General features: G+C 44.3%; 1 protein-coding gene across 1 annotated transcript in view; it reads right to left on the bottom strand.

Moving 5' to 3' along the window:
• Positions 1 to 1,683: 1,683 nt before the first annotated feature.
• Positions 1,684 to 17,319, bottom strand: part of LOC145360907 (hepatic lectin-like) — a 56,151-nt gene continuing 40,515 nt past the window's right edge. Inside the window, exons 4-7 of the mRNA XM_080216410.1 lie at positions 14,841 to 14,992; positions 11,084 to 11,190; positions 4,161 to 4,290; positions 1,684 to 1,944 (exon numbers count right to left, since the gene is read on the bottom strand). Coding sequence (XP_080072536.1) covers positions 1,684 to 1,944; positions 4,161 to 4,290; positions 11,084 to 11,190; positions 14,841 to 14,992 — 650 coding nt within the window. The remainder of the gene's footprint in view (positions 1,945 to 4,160; positions 4,291 to 11,083; positions 11,191 to 14,840; positions 14,993 to 17,319) is intronic.

Genomic DNA, 17,319 nt, shown 5'->3' with positions numbered 1-17,319 from the left:
GAGTTAATTTTTCTGAAAAGTTGAGGGCTCTGGAGAGTGTCAATGACTTTACAACAGATGACAGGATTTTTCCTAGTATTTAGTTATTTGGGGTTACAGGAGTTAAAATGCTTAAAAGAGGAACAAATAAACCATTTGTGCCAATCATGCTATTTATAAATAAAATTGATAAAGTTGACAGAATGATGGAGAAGTTTCCTCTATGATTTGTTAAACTGGTAGAAAATCATTTGAATTACGTCAAAGTTGTACTTTGGTAATATTGTGTTAATTGGGTCATGTGTATGCTAGGAGGAGATAGATTTTGAGCTGTGACTCTGGAAGTTTAAATCTAAAACGGTAAATGTGACAAAAAGTGTTCATTATGCAAATTTAGATCATTTTTAAATAACAAATTCTTTGGAGAGTTAAACCTACCTCTTCAGCACTTTTGGTGCATGACCCTCCAAAATCCAAACTTAAATGTTATGTCCCTTTTGCATCTGTATCAATGATTTATTATTGACCTGTGCATAACTCTGAACCTAAAATGGTGTTGAGAATATGTGGATGTTTGTGTTTGTAGAGTGTTATTGCCTGTAGCTTCTGGAATGTCAATATGTTGTAGGGATGTGTTATTACTGTGCATGCCAATACTTGGGCCTTACCTGACTGTTGAGTGACTGGAGAATTCCTGACAGATATTGGTTCTGAGTTTGTGATCTAGCACGCTTCATGTTCAGGATCAAAGGGGGGACTGTGGATAGTGATAGCCAAACAGGCCATCTAAAATGGCGATTTGCAAAGCACTCTGGGACAGTTGGGCAAAACTAAATTGACAGGCTGCAGCCTAAAGACAAAGACAAATAGGCTGCAACCTTGACAAGTGAATAAACAGGATACTCCAGGATGAAAGAGACTTTCTGGTCACACTGGGTTGTTTATCGCTCATGAGGGCGCCATGTCCCCTTGTTTGGGGGGAAGGTGTGAACTCTTTGTGTCCCCAGCACCTACAGGCATGGCCATTGGGTACACAGGTTAAAGTCAAACAGGTACAGCTGTTCCCAAACCTTTGGAAAGATATAAGATCCTGGGGAGAGCGAAGATGCATTCTCAATGATTGCAGGGATGAGGGGTTTGGTAGGAGAAGCTGAGGTTGTTTTTTATGGAGTAAAGTTTATTTATTAGTGTCACAAGTAGACCTACATTAATACTGGAATCAAGTAACTGTAAAAATCCTCTAGTTGCCACACTCTGGTGCCTGTTTGGGTACACTGAGGGAGAATTTAGCATGGCCAATGCACTTAGCCAACATGTCTTTCGGACTGTGGAAGGAAATTGGAGTACTGGTTAATTAGGACATAATTAGGACCATTACGTTTGACATGGACACTGCAATCAAAACTGCAACTACTCTTTTGCTGCCTAAGGAAGGGAGTGAACCAGAATTGGGTCCTTTCATGTAAGAGATGGGCACCTGTTAGATACATCCCTCCCATGTAAAAAGCTGATTTAGAGGATCTGGAACCAGCGCTGAAATGTGATGCGTGCAACTGCTGAGTCTTCAGGGATCATACGGTTAGGAAGTTGACAGGTGACACGAAGATTGGTGGCCTAGTGGACAGTGAAAAAGGTTATCTCAGATTGTAACAGGATCTTGATCAATTACTTGATGGAGCGTGGGCCACAGATAAATTCTCTCCATCAGATAGTCTTTTGGGCCAAAATCTCCAGTCGTTGCCAGGTATAGTCCTCAGCTCTCCTCTGCTTTTCTGTAACCTGCCTCCAAGTGTTCCTTGGTTTGCCTTGTTTTCTCATTCCTTGAGGGTTCCATGTGATAGCTTGCTGTGTAACGTTGTTCTGTGACTTCCTCATCAGAATGATATCAGATTCACAAGAATGCAAGCTGATTATTGACCACTCAGGAATATCATAGACTAACAGTGTGTAGAGGACGCTGAAAGTCTGCAAATGGAAATAGATAGTTTGAGTGAGTGGGCAAGGGTCTGGCTGATGGAATACAAATTGCAGCATACTGCTGTGCAGAAGGACCTGGGTATCCTTGTGCCTGGATCACAAAAAATTGGTTTGCAGGTAATTAAGAAGCAAATGGAATTTTGTCCTTCATTGCCAGAGGAATGGAGTTTAAAAACAGTTGCAGCCGTAAAAGGTGCTGGTGAAGCTAGTGAACCTAGTAAGGTTCACTAGGCTAATACCGGAGATGAGGGGATTGGACTATGAAGCGAGACTAAATAGACTGGGTCTGTACTCATTGGAGTTTAGAAGGATGAGGGGGAATCTTAAAGAGGCGTATAAGATAATGAAGGGGATGGATAGGGTAGAGGTAGAGAGATCCTTCCTGCTTAGTAAGGATATCAGGACGAGAGGACACAGCCTCAAGATAAGGTGGGGGGCAGTTTAGATCAGAGTTGAGGAGGAACTTCTTCACTCAAAGGGTGGTGAATCTCTGGAATTCTCTGCCCGTTGAAGTGGTGGAGGCTACCTCGCTAAATATATTTAAGTCACGGGTAGATAGGTTTCTGATAGACAGGGGAATTAAGGGTTATGGGGAGAAAGCGGGAAAGTGGAACTGATCCACTTCAGATCAGCCATGATCTTATTAAATGGCGGGGCAGGCTCGAAGGGCTAGATGGCCTACTCCTGCTCCTATTTCTTATGTTCTTATGTACTCTGTAAAGTTTTGGTCTCTTTACTTGAGAAAGGATATACTGGCACTGGAGGGGTGCAGAGGAGATTCACTAGGTTGATTCTGGAGTTGAGAAGGTTGCTTTTTGAGGAGAGACTGAGTAGACTGGGACTATACTCATTGGAATTTCAAAGAATGAGGAGGGATTTTATGGAAACATAAAATGATGAAGGGAATGGATAAGACAGAAGCAGGGAAGTTGTTTCCACTGGTGGATGAAACTAGAACTAGAGGGCATAGTCTCAAAATAAGGGGGAGGGGAAGGGGCAGCAGGTTTAGGACTGGTGTGAGGAAGAACTTCTTCACCCAAAGGGTTGTGAATCTGTGGAATTCCCTACCCAGTGAAGCAGTTGAGTCCACCTCGTTGAACATTTTTGAGGCAATGTTAGACTTTTGAACAGTAAAGGAATTAAGAGTTATGGTGAGCGGGTGGGTAAGTGGGGCTGATTCTATGGAAAGATCAGCCATGATCTTACTGAATGGTCGAGCAGGCTCGAGGGGCTTGACATCGGCTCCGAGTTCTTACGTTTAACTATATGAGTTTGCTTAATAAATTGGCCCAGTTCAATTTACTGCTCAGAAATAAGTCCCGATTTCTAGATTCAGCATCTGAGGTCTGAATAGTTAAATTTAGTATTAAAGATCAATCACTTTTATTCTGTGTTCACTGTAACAAGGTCAATGATTCCATTTTTAATGATAACATTCGGCTTCCTGTAACCATCTTATTTCTATTAGATTTCTTTACTAATTATAGATTGATTTGTATTTTTAAAAGTTATAAAACAGATTATCAAGAAATGCACCTTCATTAAATTATAATAGGCAAACTAATGTAACCGAATTATTATTGAAAAAGGATGGATCCATATTTTTAAATGAATGCTGCATAGAGCTAGATTTTTTTAGAAAAAATTCAGAGCTAGCATAAGATATATAAAAGAAATTCCTTTACAATGTTAATACGCTGTCAAAACCCAGAAGAGTAAGACTCATTGTTTAATCTGACTAAGATTAGTTCAAAATCTCACCTTCTTTAACACACAGTTCCCATCCCTTTCCTTTCTTCCTCCCACACCCATCCCCATATGTTCACCCGCCTGCTCACACTATTTCATTCACCTCTACTTTGTCTCTTCAAGTCATATTTCACCCCACTCTTTTCTCCTCCCCATCTCAACTGGTTCCCTCTTCCCTGCTCAACCCTTTCCCTAACCTCTCTCCTTCCCATCACACTCCCTCTTCACACCCACCCCTTCCTTTATCCTCTCCCCTCTTTCACCCACACTATTGATCTTCCTATATCAAATTCCCACCCTCCCTTCCCTCCTTTTCCTTAACACTTGTATGACCCGTTCCCTCCCCATTTCACAGACCCTTTTCCCCTTCCCTTCCTTTTCCTCTTTTCTTTCATCTTTTCCCACTTTGATGTTCCCATTTTCTTCAACAAAGTAACTTCTGGTTAATTAGTAACACAGGAAGGTCGTTCACATATCCATCGAAACTGGGATGTACAAGGTGCATCATTCCATTTTCCACCTGGTCTTACTTCAACACAATGCTCATTGTTATTTTGATTATTTGGCTCTCCAGATGCCCAAAACCTGCAATATTGAGAATGGTAAGAAAATCAACAAGGAATCAGAGAAATTTAATTTCTTTATCACTTCAGCAGCATTGAGGGATATATTGTTAGAATGACAGTATGATAGTGAGCTGAGATAGGATGAAGTTTCTCAGACATGTTTAGCTGAAACTGATGGACAAGGAATCTCAATGTAAGGTCACAAGGATCTGAACACACATGTTGGTTTTGTTTTGTTAACACTCTTGCCAAAGAGACAGGTGGCTCAAATTGCACTCCAGAGACTTGAGTACATAATCAAGGCTGACACCCCCTTGCAGTGTTAGAAGGAAGGGGTGCTATCTTTTGAATGAAATCAAGATGCCATCAACCCTCTCAGATGGATGTAAAAGTTCCCATGGCAATTTGGGTTGGAGTTCTCCCTTGTATGCATAATATTGGTGCCATTGTTAAGACTGTCCTTCCACCTCTGTAACAATACCCAATTTCACTCCTACCTCAGCTCATCAGCTTCAATACCTTCAATAAAGCCTTTGTTACCTCCAAGCATAACTGTTCCATATCACACCTGGCTGGCTTCTCACATTCTGCCCTCCGTAAATTTTGTCATCCAAAACTGCAATTTCTCAATTTGCACCAAGCCCCATCTATCCACCAGGCCTGTACTCAATGACCTGAGCACTGGGTCCTGAAGAAGGGGTTCCAAGGCCCCCTCCCCAGCTTACTCCTCACAAATGTCCAGTCTCTGGAAAACAAGCCAGACGAAATTAGAGCCAGACTCGCTTTCCAAAGAGAACGGAGGGACTGCTGTGTGCTCTGTTTCACGGAGATGTGGCTCACTCCTGCTTCACCGGACTGTGCCCTATAACCAGAGGGCTTCTCAATCCATTGAATGGACCATACAGTGGCCTTGGGTAAGGCGGGGCCTGCTTCTTATCACGTTGTGGTGCCTAGATGTAGCAACACTGGCAACTTTCTGTGCCCCAGACCTAGACTATCTGACACTAAAATGCTGCCCCTACGACCTTCCGTGGGAGTTCACCTCCCTGAACCTCAGTTGCATCCCATCCCATGTAGACCGAAGATCGCGCTGGATGAAATATACACCACTATGAATAGTCTTGCGACAAAACATCACGAGGACTTGTTCATCATGGCAGGGAACTTCAACTTGCAGGGCCCCAACACCTGAACCTCATTTTCAGGAGCCCTATGCATCTCCACGCTGTAGAGCAGGTGGCTACGTGGACCTCATTATACTGGGTCTCCACATCAGTCTCAATCCTTTGCATAGGCGTCATCAGCCAAGACTGAAGCAGGTACCTTATGTCACCCAAGAACCATCCCTGCACCCTGGACTCCTCCCCAAAGGCCTCTGGCATGTCTGAGTCCTCAGTGTGAAACTGTTACGCACGCTGCCGGGGTGTCTGATGCAGATGTGCATGAACATCTTGTGGTCACAAACCAATTTCCCATTTAGGGAATGGAACCCCTTTCTGCTGATGAATCATCGTGGATTCTGAAATGGGACGTTGAGGGTGACCTGAGTACAGTCCATAGCCTCCTGTACATTAGACATCCCCGCAATGGCCGCGAATCCTGCAGCTCCCTGCTGGGCCTGGCCTGGGTGAAATTTAATATACCAGCCAGTCCAGGCATACAGGGCACAGTGACATCCTTCACACAGGCGGGGATAGTTGACTGGGAAATGCCACACTCATCCCCACTGTGGGTCTGGAAGGAGCCAGTGACATCAAAGTCGATACCCATCAGATCGCATTTCTTCTTGATTATTTTGCCACAATGTAGTAATAATTTGTTCTGAAGATTTTGATGACTATGTACAAGTACCATAGTTATTTGTCATTGTGACCTTAGAAGCAAAGGGAGAGGGATTATATAAACTTACATAAACTTTGCTGGGTGTATTCTATAGGCCGCCCAATAGTGACAGGGAAGTTGAAGTGCAAATAGGGAAACAGATTCTGGAGAGATGTTTTAATAACAGAGTTGTCGTGATGGGAGACTTCAATTTCCCAAACATCGACTGGAATATCCCTAGGGTAAGGGGTTTGGATGGGGAGGAGTTTGTTAGGTGTGTTCAGGAAGGTTTCCTGACACAGTATGTGGATAAGCCTACGAGGGGAGAGGCTGTACTTGACCTGGTACTGGCGAATGAACCAGGGCAGGTGATGGATCTTTCGGTAGGAGAGCATCTTGGAAATGGTGACCATAATTCTATCTCCTTCACAATTGCATTGGAACGAGATAGGATCAGGCAGGCTAGGAAGGTGTTTGTCTGGGGTAAGGGGAGATACGAAGAAGTCAGGAAGATACTTGGACAAATAAACTGGAAGGAGGCGTTCTTAGGGAAAAGTACCGAAGGAAGGTGGCAGATATTCAAGGAATGTGTGTCTGGAGCTCTGAATGACAACGTTCCGATGAGACAAGGGGGTTTTGGTAGGTCGCGGGAACCGTGGTGCACAAAGGCTGTGTTGAACCTAGTCAGGAGGAAAGGGAAGGTGTATAAGAGGTTCAGGGAATTAGGAGAGGTTAAAGATCTTGAGGAGTATAAGGACTGTAGGAAGGAACTTAAAAGGGAAATTAGGAGAGCCAGAAGGGGTCATGAGAAGACCTTGGTGGGTAAGATTAAGGAGAATCCCAAGGCCTTCTATAAATATGTGAAAGGTAAAAGGATAAGAAGAGAAGGGATAGGACCTATAAAAGGTGAGGGGGGAAAGGTTTGTGTGGAACCAGAAGAAATGGCAGAGGTGCTTAACGAGTACTTCGCCTCAGTATTCACAGTGGAAGCTGATCTGGGAGATTTTGTTATGGATTTGCAGCAGATGGAAAAGATTGAGTACGTGAATATTAAGGAGGAGGATGTGTTGGAACTTTTGAATTCTATCAAGGTAGATAAGTCGCCTGGACCAGATGGGATGTATCCCAGGATACTGTGGGAGGCGAGGGAAGAGATTGCAGAGCCCCTGGCGATGATCTTTGCGTCGTCAATGGAGACGGGAGAGGTTCCAGAGGATTGGAGGATTGCGGATGTAGTTCCTATTTTCAAGAAAGGGAACAGAGGTAGCCCGGGAAATTACCAACCGGTGAGTCTGACCTCAGTAGTTGGCAAGCTGATGGAGAGGCTTCTGAGGGACAAGATTTACGAACATTTGGAGAGGTTTGACATGATCAGGAATAGTCAGCATGGATTTGTCAAGGGTAGGTCGTGCCTTACAAGCCTAGTTGAGTTCTTCGATAATGTGACTGAACACATTGACGAAGGAAGTGCCATGGACGTAGTGTACATGGACTTCAGCAAGGCGTTTGATAAGGTCCCCCATGCAAGACTTCTTGAGAAGGTGAGAGGGCATGGGATCCAAGGGCCTTTGGCCTTGTGGATCCAGAATTGGCTTGCCTGCAGAAGGCAGAGAGTGGTTGTGGATGGGGCTTTTTCTGAATGGAGGTCAGTCACCAGCGGAGTGCCTCAAGGATCTGTTCTGGGACCCTTGTTGTTTGTCATTTTCATAAATGACCTGGATGAGGAAGTGGAGGGATGGGTAAGTAAGTTCGCTGATGACACTAAGGTCGGTGGTGTTGTGGATGGTCTGGAAGGATGGCAAAAGTTGCAGCAGGACATAGATAGGATGCAGGACTGGGCGGAGAAGTGGCAGATGGACTTCAACGCGGATAAATGTGTAGTCGTCCATTTTGGCAGAACCAACGGGATGAACGAGTACACTATTAAGGGCAGAAGTCTGAGTAGTGTTGAAGAGCAGAAGGATCTAGGGGTCCGGGTCCACAGGACTCTTAAATCGGCCTCGCAGGTGGAGGAGGTGGTCAAGAAGGCGTATGGTGTACTGGCCTTCATTAATCGAGGGATTGAGTTTAGGAGTCGGGAGGTAATGCTGCAACTTTATAAGACCCTTGTCAGGCCTCATTTAGAGTATTGTGCGCAGTTCTGGTCGCCTCACTATAGGAAAGATGTAGAAGCTATTGAGAGGGTACAGAGGAGATTTACAAGGATGTTGCCTGGACTGGGAGGCATGCCTTATGAAGTTAGGTTGAGGGAGCTGGGACTCTTTTCCCTGGAGAGACGAAGGTTGAGAGGCGACCTGATAGAAGTTTACAAAATGTTGAGAGGAATAGATAGGGTGGACTCTCAGAGGCTATTTCCCCGGGTTGAAATGGTTGCTACGAGAGGACACAGATTTAAGGTGCAAGGAGGGAAGTTCAGAAGTGATGTTAGGGGTAAGTTTTTCACTCAGAGAGTGGTGAGTGAATGGAATCGGCTGCCGTCAGTGGTGGTGGAGGCGAACTCGCTGGGGTCTTTTAAAAGACTTCTGGATGAGTATATGGGGTTTAATGAGATTGAGGGTTATAGATAGGTCTGTAGGTTGGTAGGTGTTGATGTGATCGGCGCAACTCGTGGGCCGAAGGGCCTGTTTGTGCTGTAGTGTTCTATGTTCTATATATATTTGAGTAGTTGTGTTGTTGCATGGTCTCTTTAGAAGAACAATCACATGGTCACTGTGTGACATCATTGGGTATTTTGCAGGAACATAGGAACAGGAGTAGGCCATCAAGCCCCTTGTGCCTGTTCTACTATTCAATAAGATCATGGCTGATCTATGGGCTAACTCCATATATCTGCCATTGGCCCTTATCTCTTCATATCTTTGCTTAACAAAACTGTATCTATCTCAGATTTAAAATTAAGCAACTGGCCTAGCAGTTTGTGGAAGAAAGTTCCAAACTTCTATCACCCTTTGTGTGTAGAAGTCCATCCTAACATCTCCCCTGAATGCTCTGGCCCTCATTTTCATACTATGCCCCTCCCCCGAGTTCTAGAATCTCTAATCAGTGGAAATAGTTTATCTTTATCTACCCTGTCACTTCCTGCTGGTATCTTGAAGATTTCAACCAGATCACCCCTTAACAAAGAACAACAAAGGAAATTACAGTACAGGAGCAGGCCCTTCAGCCCTCCAAGCCTGCACCGACCATGCTGCCTATATGAACTGAAACCCCCTACCCTTTCAGGGACCATATCCCTCTATTCCATTCTATTCATGTATTTGTCCAGACATCCCTTAAAAGTCACTACTACAGGTGACACGGTAGCACATGGTTAGCACTGCTGCTTCACAGCACCAGGGACCTGGGTTCGATTCCAGCTTTGATCACTGTCTGGGTGGAGTTTGCACATTCTCCCTGTGTCTGCATGGGCTTTCTCAGGGTGCTCTGATCCCACATTCTGAAAGATGTGCTGGTTAGGTGCATTGACCCAAACAGGCTGGACTGTGGTGAGAGGGAAATTTCACAGTAACATCATTGCAGTGTTACTGTAAGCCTTACCTGTGACTAATAAATAAACTTTACTGTTATATCGTGTAACAATCTAATTTGAATAATCTGTCCTAATAACTGAACTGCTGAAGTCCAGGCGTCATTCTTGTAAACCTACATTGTATTCCCTCCAAGACCAATATGGTAGTAAGGGTGTGGAATGCCCTGCCTGCAGCAGTTGTGGACTTGCCAACTTTAAGGGTGTTCAAATAGTCAGTAGATATGCATATGGATAATGCTGGAATAGTTTAGGTTAGAGGGTTATTAGATTGGTTCCACTGGTCGGCGCAACATCGAGGGCCAAAGGGGCTGTACTGCGCTGTAATGTTCTACGTTCTATGTCCTTGCGGGCTTTGCCTCAGTCTAGGTCCAGCCCTTGTACAGTGAACAGCTCTTAATAAACCTGCTTGCTGTTTTTCACAGAACCCACACTTTTCAACTCCACATTCTTTTTACCCGAAGGAATTAACCTGACAAATTCCTACATCTCTATTTTGTGTGAAATAAATGAAACAGTCACAGAACCCCAGGATTAAATACACGAAGAAAGAGAGTTTGCAGGAGACTAACTTAATAACCATTCAAGGAGCCAACACAGGCATAGAAGGCCATCTCTCCTCTCAGTGAGCAGTGGTTCTAGTTCTTTAACAATCACTTCTGACTCAGATCTTTTGCTGCAGGAACTGACTCATGCTCAAGTAAAGTTGTGTGGGCACTTACGCTCCTTCTTTTCAAATCCAGAATTGAATTTTCTGGCTGTGTTTGCTGGTGGGATCTTCTGATCTACCAAAGTGAATAGACTTCTAGCTGGCTCATCACATCCATGGCGGGAGGCACTGCACCAAGGCCTACTTCTGGTGACCAAGTGCAAACCTAAGAAGAAGTGCTGGCAGGCTGTAGAGCTAAGCCAGGCACACACACACACACGCACGCACACACACACACACACACACACACACACACACACACACTCCAGTAGGGATCACTGGTCAGTGATTAGGAGCAGTCATATGGGCAGCTTTTCTTTCTTCCTGCCAGATTCAGGGCCATAACAGTAAATCACATAGACATCGCACCTTGAATGAGAATCGCAAATCTGAATAGGAACAAGTACTTTCCTGGTTCAGAGACACACCAGCCTTGGGTTTTCTCCGGGTGCTCCGGTTTCTTCCCACACCTCAAAGATGTGCTATTAGGCTGGTTGGAGGTAATAAATTGTCTCTTAATTAGTTTCCCTCAATGTGGAATGCCATAAAACAATAGATAAGGGTCATGGGTGGAGGGGGGGACTGGTAATGTTAAAGTGGTGGCGTGGGCTTGTTGGGCCGAAGGGTCTGTTTCCCAGGCTGTTTTTGTTCTTTGTCCTTGCAAAGGGAGGCAGTTGCTCTGCTTATGCGTAAACCTTTTCTCTGATCTGACAAAGCCAAAGAGTTTGGAGGAAGTATTGCAGTTTTAATACTTACGTTTTTGTGGCTGTAGTCCCATCGACCCAATTCCATTGCCCTTGCACAGCGAGATCACTGAGTCCTATCCAGTATCGCTGATTCACTGTAATTTCACTCATAAAATTCTGCATCAACAAGAATAAAAATTAAAGTAGCAATCTATCACCATCTTAATATTTTAAAATTAACTTTGTGTGCACACAGACTTCTGGTGAAGTACAATTTCAGGGATATAGAATCAGAATTTAATTCCCATTCTATCCACATTTATTATACAACATAGTTGTAAAACATATTGCACAGTACTTAAATCTGCCTCCAGGTGGTCAGGTGCACAACCACTGTGCAGGGCCAGAATTTAATTCCCAATTGCTTTTGAGAATGTAGTGATAAACCACCACCTTGCAGTACGGCAGTCTATCTGATGAAGGTACACCCACAATGCTGTTAGGAAGCGAATTTGACCCAATGGTTGTTAAGGAACAGCAATATATCTCCATGTTAGAATGATGTTCAATTTGGAGTTCCCATCCATCTGCTACTCTTGTCTTTATAGGTGGCAGAGATCAGAAGCTTGGAAGATGCACCGGCATACCCACTTTCTGAGACTCATGTACAAGGACACCCAGATCCCTCTGCACAGATGCCTTTTCAATCTGTTTTCCATTTAAATAGTAATTTACTCTTTTATTTTTCCATTTGCAATGGATAACCTCGCATTTATGCATATTCAACTCCATCTGCCAGATACTGGTCCAATCTCCGGGCCTGTCAAAATCCATTTGTAAATTTTTGATCTCCTTGCCACAGCGTGCTTTCCCATCTATTTTTGTGTTGTCAGCGAATTTTGCTATGTTACACTCTGTCCCTGCTTGTAGGTCACTTATATAGATTGTAATTAGATGTGGTCTGAGAACTGAGCCCTACGGGACCCCATTAGTTGCAGATCACCAACTAGAGAAGGACCCATTTATCCCAACTCTCTGCTTTCGAACCATCAGCCAATCCTCAATCCAAGCCACTACTCTACATCCAACCCTTGGAATCTAACCTTCTGGATCAGTCTCTTGTGCGGCACCTTATCCAATGCCTATTCAGTTCTAAATTATTATTATATAAATTAAATTACTCATTATTGCAATGGAGAGGGATACGATCACATGGCAGGTTAAGGTTTATAATTGGGGCAGGGGTAATTATGATGCGATTGGATGAGAATTAGGGACCATGAGATGGGAACAGAAACTGTCAGGTATGGGCACAAACGAAAAGTGGAGCTTGTTCAAGTGGATAAGCTTATAGTGTGTTAGCATTTATTAACAGGGGTTTGAGTTTAAGGGCTGTGGGGCTATGCTGCAACTATACTGGACCTTGGTGAGACAACATTTGGAACATTGTGTTCCGTTCTGGTCACCTCACTATAAGAAGGATGTGGAAGCATTGGAGAGAGTGCAGAGGAGACTTACCAGGAGCTGCCTGATTTGGAGGGTAGGTCTTATGAGGAAAGGTTGAGGGGGCTGGGGTTTTCTCTTTAGAGCGGAGGAGGATGAGAGGTGACTTAATAGAGGTTTATAAGATGATGAGGGGGATAGGTAGAGTGGACATGCAGAGACTATTTCCTCAGGTGGATGTAGCTGTTACTAGGGGGCATAACTTTAAGGTTCATGGGGGGGTGATATAGGAGGGTTGTCTGAGGTAGACTTTTTACTCAGAGAGTGGTTGGGGTGTGGAATGCACTGCCTGCTACGATGGTGGGGTCAGGCACTTTAGGAATTTTCAAGCGATTCTTGGATAGGCGCATGGAGCACACCACAATGATAGAGAGTGGAATAGCTTGATCTTGGGTTCGGACATAGCTCGGCACAACACTGAGGGCTGAAGGACCTGCACTGTGCTGTACTGTTCTATGTTCTATCCTAGTTGAGAGCTCAGAATACAGTTAGATAGTCAAAACTCTCAAATCCCCACCGGTTTTGAGTGGCTACAGCAACTACAGAGCTGGCTCTTCAGGGACAGTTTCCTTTGCCTAACAAGAATCTATCTATCTGTGCCTTTTAAATATTCAGTGACCTCTCCACTGCCTTTTGAGGCAGAGTTCCAAAGTCACACAATCTTCTGACAGAAAACATGTTTCATCTCTGTTCTAAAAGAGTGATCCCTAATTTTAACAGTGCCCCCGAGTTCTAGACTCACCAACAAGAGGCACCATCCTTACCACGCCCACCTTTTCAAGACCATTCAGGATCTCATATGCTTCAAACAAGTTACCCCTCACCCTTCTAAACTCCAGAGGTCCAGAAATAAGCCAGGTCTGTCCATCCATTCCTCATAAGAGAAGTCACTCATACCAAATATCAATCTAGTAAACCCTGAATCATCTCTAACGCCTTTACATCCACCCTTAAATAAGGAGACCAAAATTGCACGCAATATTTAAGATGTAGTCTCAACAATGTCTTGCATAACATCCTTTATTTTATATTCAATTCCTTTCATAATAAGGGATAATATCCCTTCTTAATTACTTTCTGTACCTGCATACAAAATATCTATGACTCATGCGCTAGAACACCTAGTTCCCTCTGCACCTCAAAACTCTGGAGCTGTTCATCATTTATGTTACTCTGCTTTTTCACTCTTCCCACCAAAGTGAACTACTTCACATTTTCCTACATTATAATCCATGTGCCAGCTTTTTGCACAACTGATCTCTATCCGTCTACAATCTCCTCATGCCCTCTTCACAACATACCTTCCTACCTATCTTTGTGTTATCTGCAAATGTAATTACCATCCTTCACTTTCCCCATCTAGGTCATTGATATAAATTGTAAACGGCTGAGGCCCCAGCACAGACACCTGTAGGTCTCCACATTGTATATCCTGCCAAACAGAAAAAATACTCATTTATGCATATTGTTTTCCTGCCAGCCATTCAGTCTTCTATCCATGCTAATATGTTACCCCCTCCAACAGGTGCTTTTATTTTCTGCAACAGCCTTTCATGTGGCACCTTATCAAATGTCTTCTGGACTACTACTGCATGTCCACAGGCTCTCTTTTATTCGCAGCAAATATTACTCCTTCAAAGAACCCGTTAAACATTCCCCATTCAATAAATCGTTAAACATGATTTCCCTTTCACAAAATCACTGATTATCTTGCATTTTCAAAGTGCCCAGATATAATCTCCTTAAAGGTTGATTCTAATATTTTAACTGACTTGGGGGAGAGTTTCTTTTCTCAGGACAAACACAGATTGAAGAGTGGTTGGAAGGGGAATTAGGTTTAGGATGGTGAGGGATACAGCAAAGCCATCTGAATTGGTCTGCGAAAGGGGTGAGTCACTGATGATCATAGAAATCATTGAAACCCTACAGTGCAGGAGGAGGACATTTGGCCCATCAAGTCTGCGGCAACAACAATCCCACCCCAGCCTTACCCCACAACCCCACATATCTACCCCACTGATCCCTCTAACCTACACATCCCGGGACACTAAGGGGCAATTTAGCACGGTCAATCAACCTAACCTACACATCTTTGGACTGTGGGAGGAAATGGGAGCACCTGGAGGAAACCCACGCAGACACGAGGAGAATGTGTAAACTCCACAGACAGTGACCCAAGCCGGGAACTGAACCTTGGTCCCTGGTGCTATGAGGCAGCAGTGCTATAACCACTGTGCTGCCCTAATCAATAGGATTGGGGGCAGAAATTAGATGAAAAAAGATCGGTGCTGATCGTGCCCCCATGTATAAACATTGATCCTTACCTGCTGTTGATTGGTGTGAATGACTGTGAGGTTGGACTGTTTGGAGGAGCAATCCAACTTAGCTTCAGACCAGTTCTTCGAAGATTGAGAAAATTCGTAACATTTTCCCTCAAAGTATTTCCAGCCAGTGGCACAAGGTCTACACCAGGTATCTGGAAAAACATTGCACATTGATAGTCTGTGAATCAGGATTTCCTTGGTGTGTCATTGCAATGTCTATCATTATGCTGGGAGTAGCAGTGCAGGTGTTGATGGCGATATCCTATCTTTTATTCGCCAGTACTTAGGGAGGTGAGACAAAGGAAACTGTGACTAAGCCTCCTTAGTAACAAGTTAAAAAGCCCCGCCACCTCCCCATCAAAAATTGCTGAGTTTTTGGCGATATTCTAAACTCACTCGAATTCCTCAATGTAAAACTATCCTCTTTAACCAGGCACTTAATGCTCTCTGTCGCCATCTTTGGTTTCTGGCTGCAGTTACCTGTAATGGTTGCATTGTCTGTGTTCTGTTTGGAGTCATTTATTGCTTCAGTTGTAATACTCTGAAAATGTACAGTGAATCTTTACGTTGACTCATTGATTATTTTCCCATACAGGTGGGTAGGCTATTAGCCATGTTATTTTGAATCATTGATGGAAACAAATTTAAATTAGAATTAATTCCAGGTGATGAAAAAGTAATGAATAGATTAGAACTGACAATCTCACTACTCTATGGATTTGAGATTTATACTGTCTTTCCCAAATTTTACTTTCCTCTATAAACTGCAGTGCCAGTTAAGCTCCATTCACTTCCTCAACAATTCTAATGTTTTTAACATATATACTGCTTCTTCAGGCAGAGCCCTCAGGGATGCAAGTGATCAAGAAGCATCTACCAGATGCCACAGTGCCATTTAGCCAAGAGGTTACCAGCGTGTCCAGTCAGAATTCCCTCTTTCCTGTGACCCTGCTCCAGCTGCTCAGGCCAAGGAGGGTATACCTGCCCCACAGCAGAGGATCCAAAGCAGGTCTGGGGCCAGCAGGACACCCACTGAAGTAATCTCAGACAACAGGGCGGAGAAGTCAGCAGGGTGCCTTCATGTCTGCGGTTGATATCAGAGCTGGGGCCAGGCATAGCAGTCGATTGCATTAAGTTAAGAAATTATATTGGATACTGGAGGCACGGCTGCTCATTCACCTTTATAAATATAATTTGATTTTATGACGCAACACCTGAAGGTGTGAAAGTCGCTTGCAACTGATTCTATATGGCGTCTGTTCGAAATGCTAGGGGTGATTTTTACCATCGCGTCCAAATAGGCTAGGCAAACTGTCAAGATCGTGTGAAAACCGAGACATTAGGTTTGCGCCTGATTTTTTGCCTCTCACAATCTTACTGGCACTAGATATTCAGTGTATTCAGCCTCCCACTCATCTCGGGTGAGAGGCTGAATATATTATTCAAATCTACATTTGAACAGAATTAGCAAATCCGACATGCAATCATCTAGGCTCACTTGCCTGTGTGGCCTTGCTGGGAGAGGTTCTCCCCGGCCAGGATCACAGCTGGTCCCCACAAACAGGGACCAGTCATGATGGCCTCTCTGGTAGAACAAGAGTCCATTGAGGGCCTCTGGGAGGGCAAGCCTGGCACTGCCCACTGGGCACCCTGGCACTGCCCAACTATGGGGGCTGGGTCTACAAGGGTGGGGCCAAACTGGGAGAGGGGTGATTGATTAAGGAGGGAGAGGCCTTGCTGCCACTTTGCAGGAGTTTGGTGGGATAGAGAGGTGATGTCCCACTGCCACTATGTAGGTAATCCATGGGGTGGGGGGTGGCAACTGGTCTGGGCAGTGGGGGAAGAGGGGTGGAAGTGACATTTCCGGCTGCAGTGGGGCTCACGATTGGCTGTGGGCCCCCACAATAGCTGGGCAAGGAGGGCTCGGTCAAGACTGGCTGCAGCAGCAGACGCCTGACAGGTCTTTGTCTCAGATCTGACAGTTTTCTGCTGATTGCCATTGAGCATGTGTAGCCACAGGGGTCTGCACATGCTCAATGATGCCCCCCCCCTCCCCCCCTGTTGTCACAGCAGGTTTGCTGGCGATTTAAGCCCCGCCCCTCCCAAAAGGTGAGAAATGGTTCCTGCAGACTTTTCATGCACTGAGTGCAGAAAATAGTTTTGAACTTGCTCCAAAAATGGGTGGGAAATTCCGATTTTCACACCCATCCTGGACTTTGCAATTTTACAACTCTTAGCATTTTAAAAGTTTTTTTTTATAATTTTGCAAACACAATAAAATGCATGCAGAAATACTCTTTAAAGTCTTGCACCTCACAATTGAAAAATGTGTCCTCCTATGTCTTAGAGTGTAACAATCTAATGTGGTGGCATCAGCACTGAGCCATCATCCTTATGAGCGTGAAAACACACTTCCTGGTTGTATTATGTTTGCTGCAACCAAATCAAACTTTAAAGCGTTGCTGCAAACGTTACGTGC

The sequence above is a fragment of the Carcharhinus amblyrhynchos genome, chromosome 33 (genome assembly GCF_965287045.1).
Source record: "Carcharhinus amblyrhynchos chromosome 33, sCarAmb.v2.hapA, whole genome shotgun sequence".
In the NCBI taxonomy this organism is placed as follows: Eukaryota; Metazoa; Chordata; class Chondrichthyes; order Carcharhiniformes; family Carcharhinidae; genus Carcharhinus; species Carcharhinus amblyrhynchos.
Note: the sequence above shows the minus strand (reverse complement) of the source record. Positions and strands in the feature narration are given on the sequence as shown.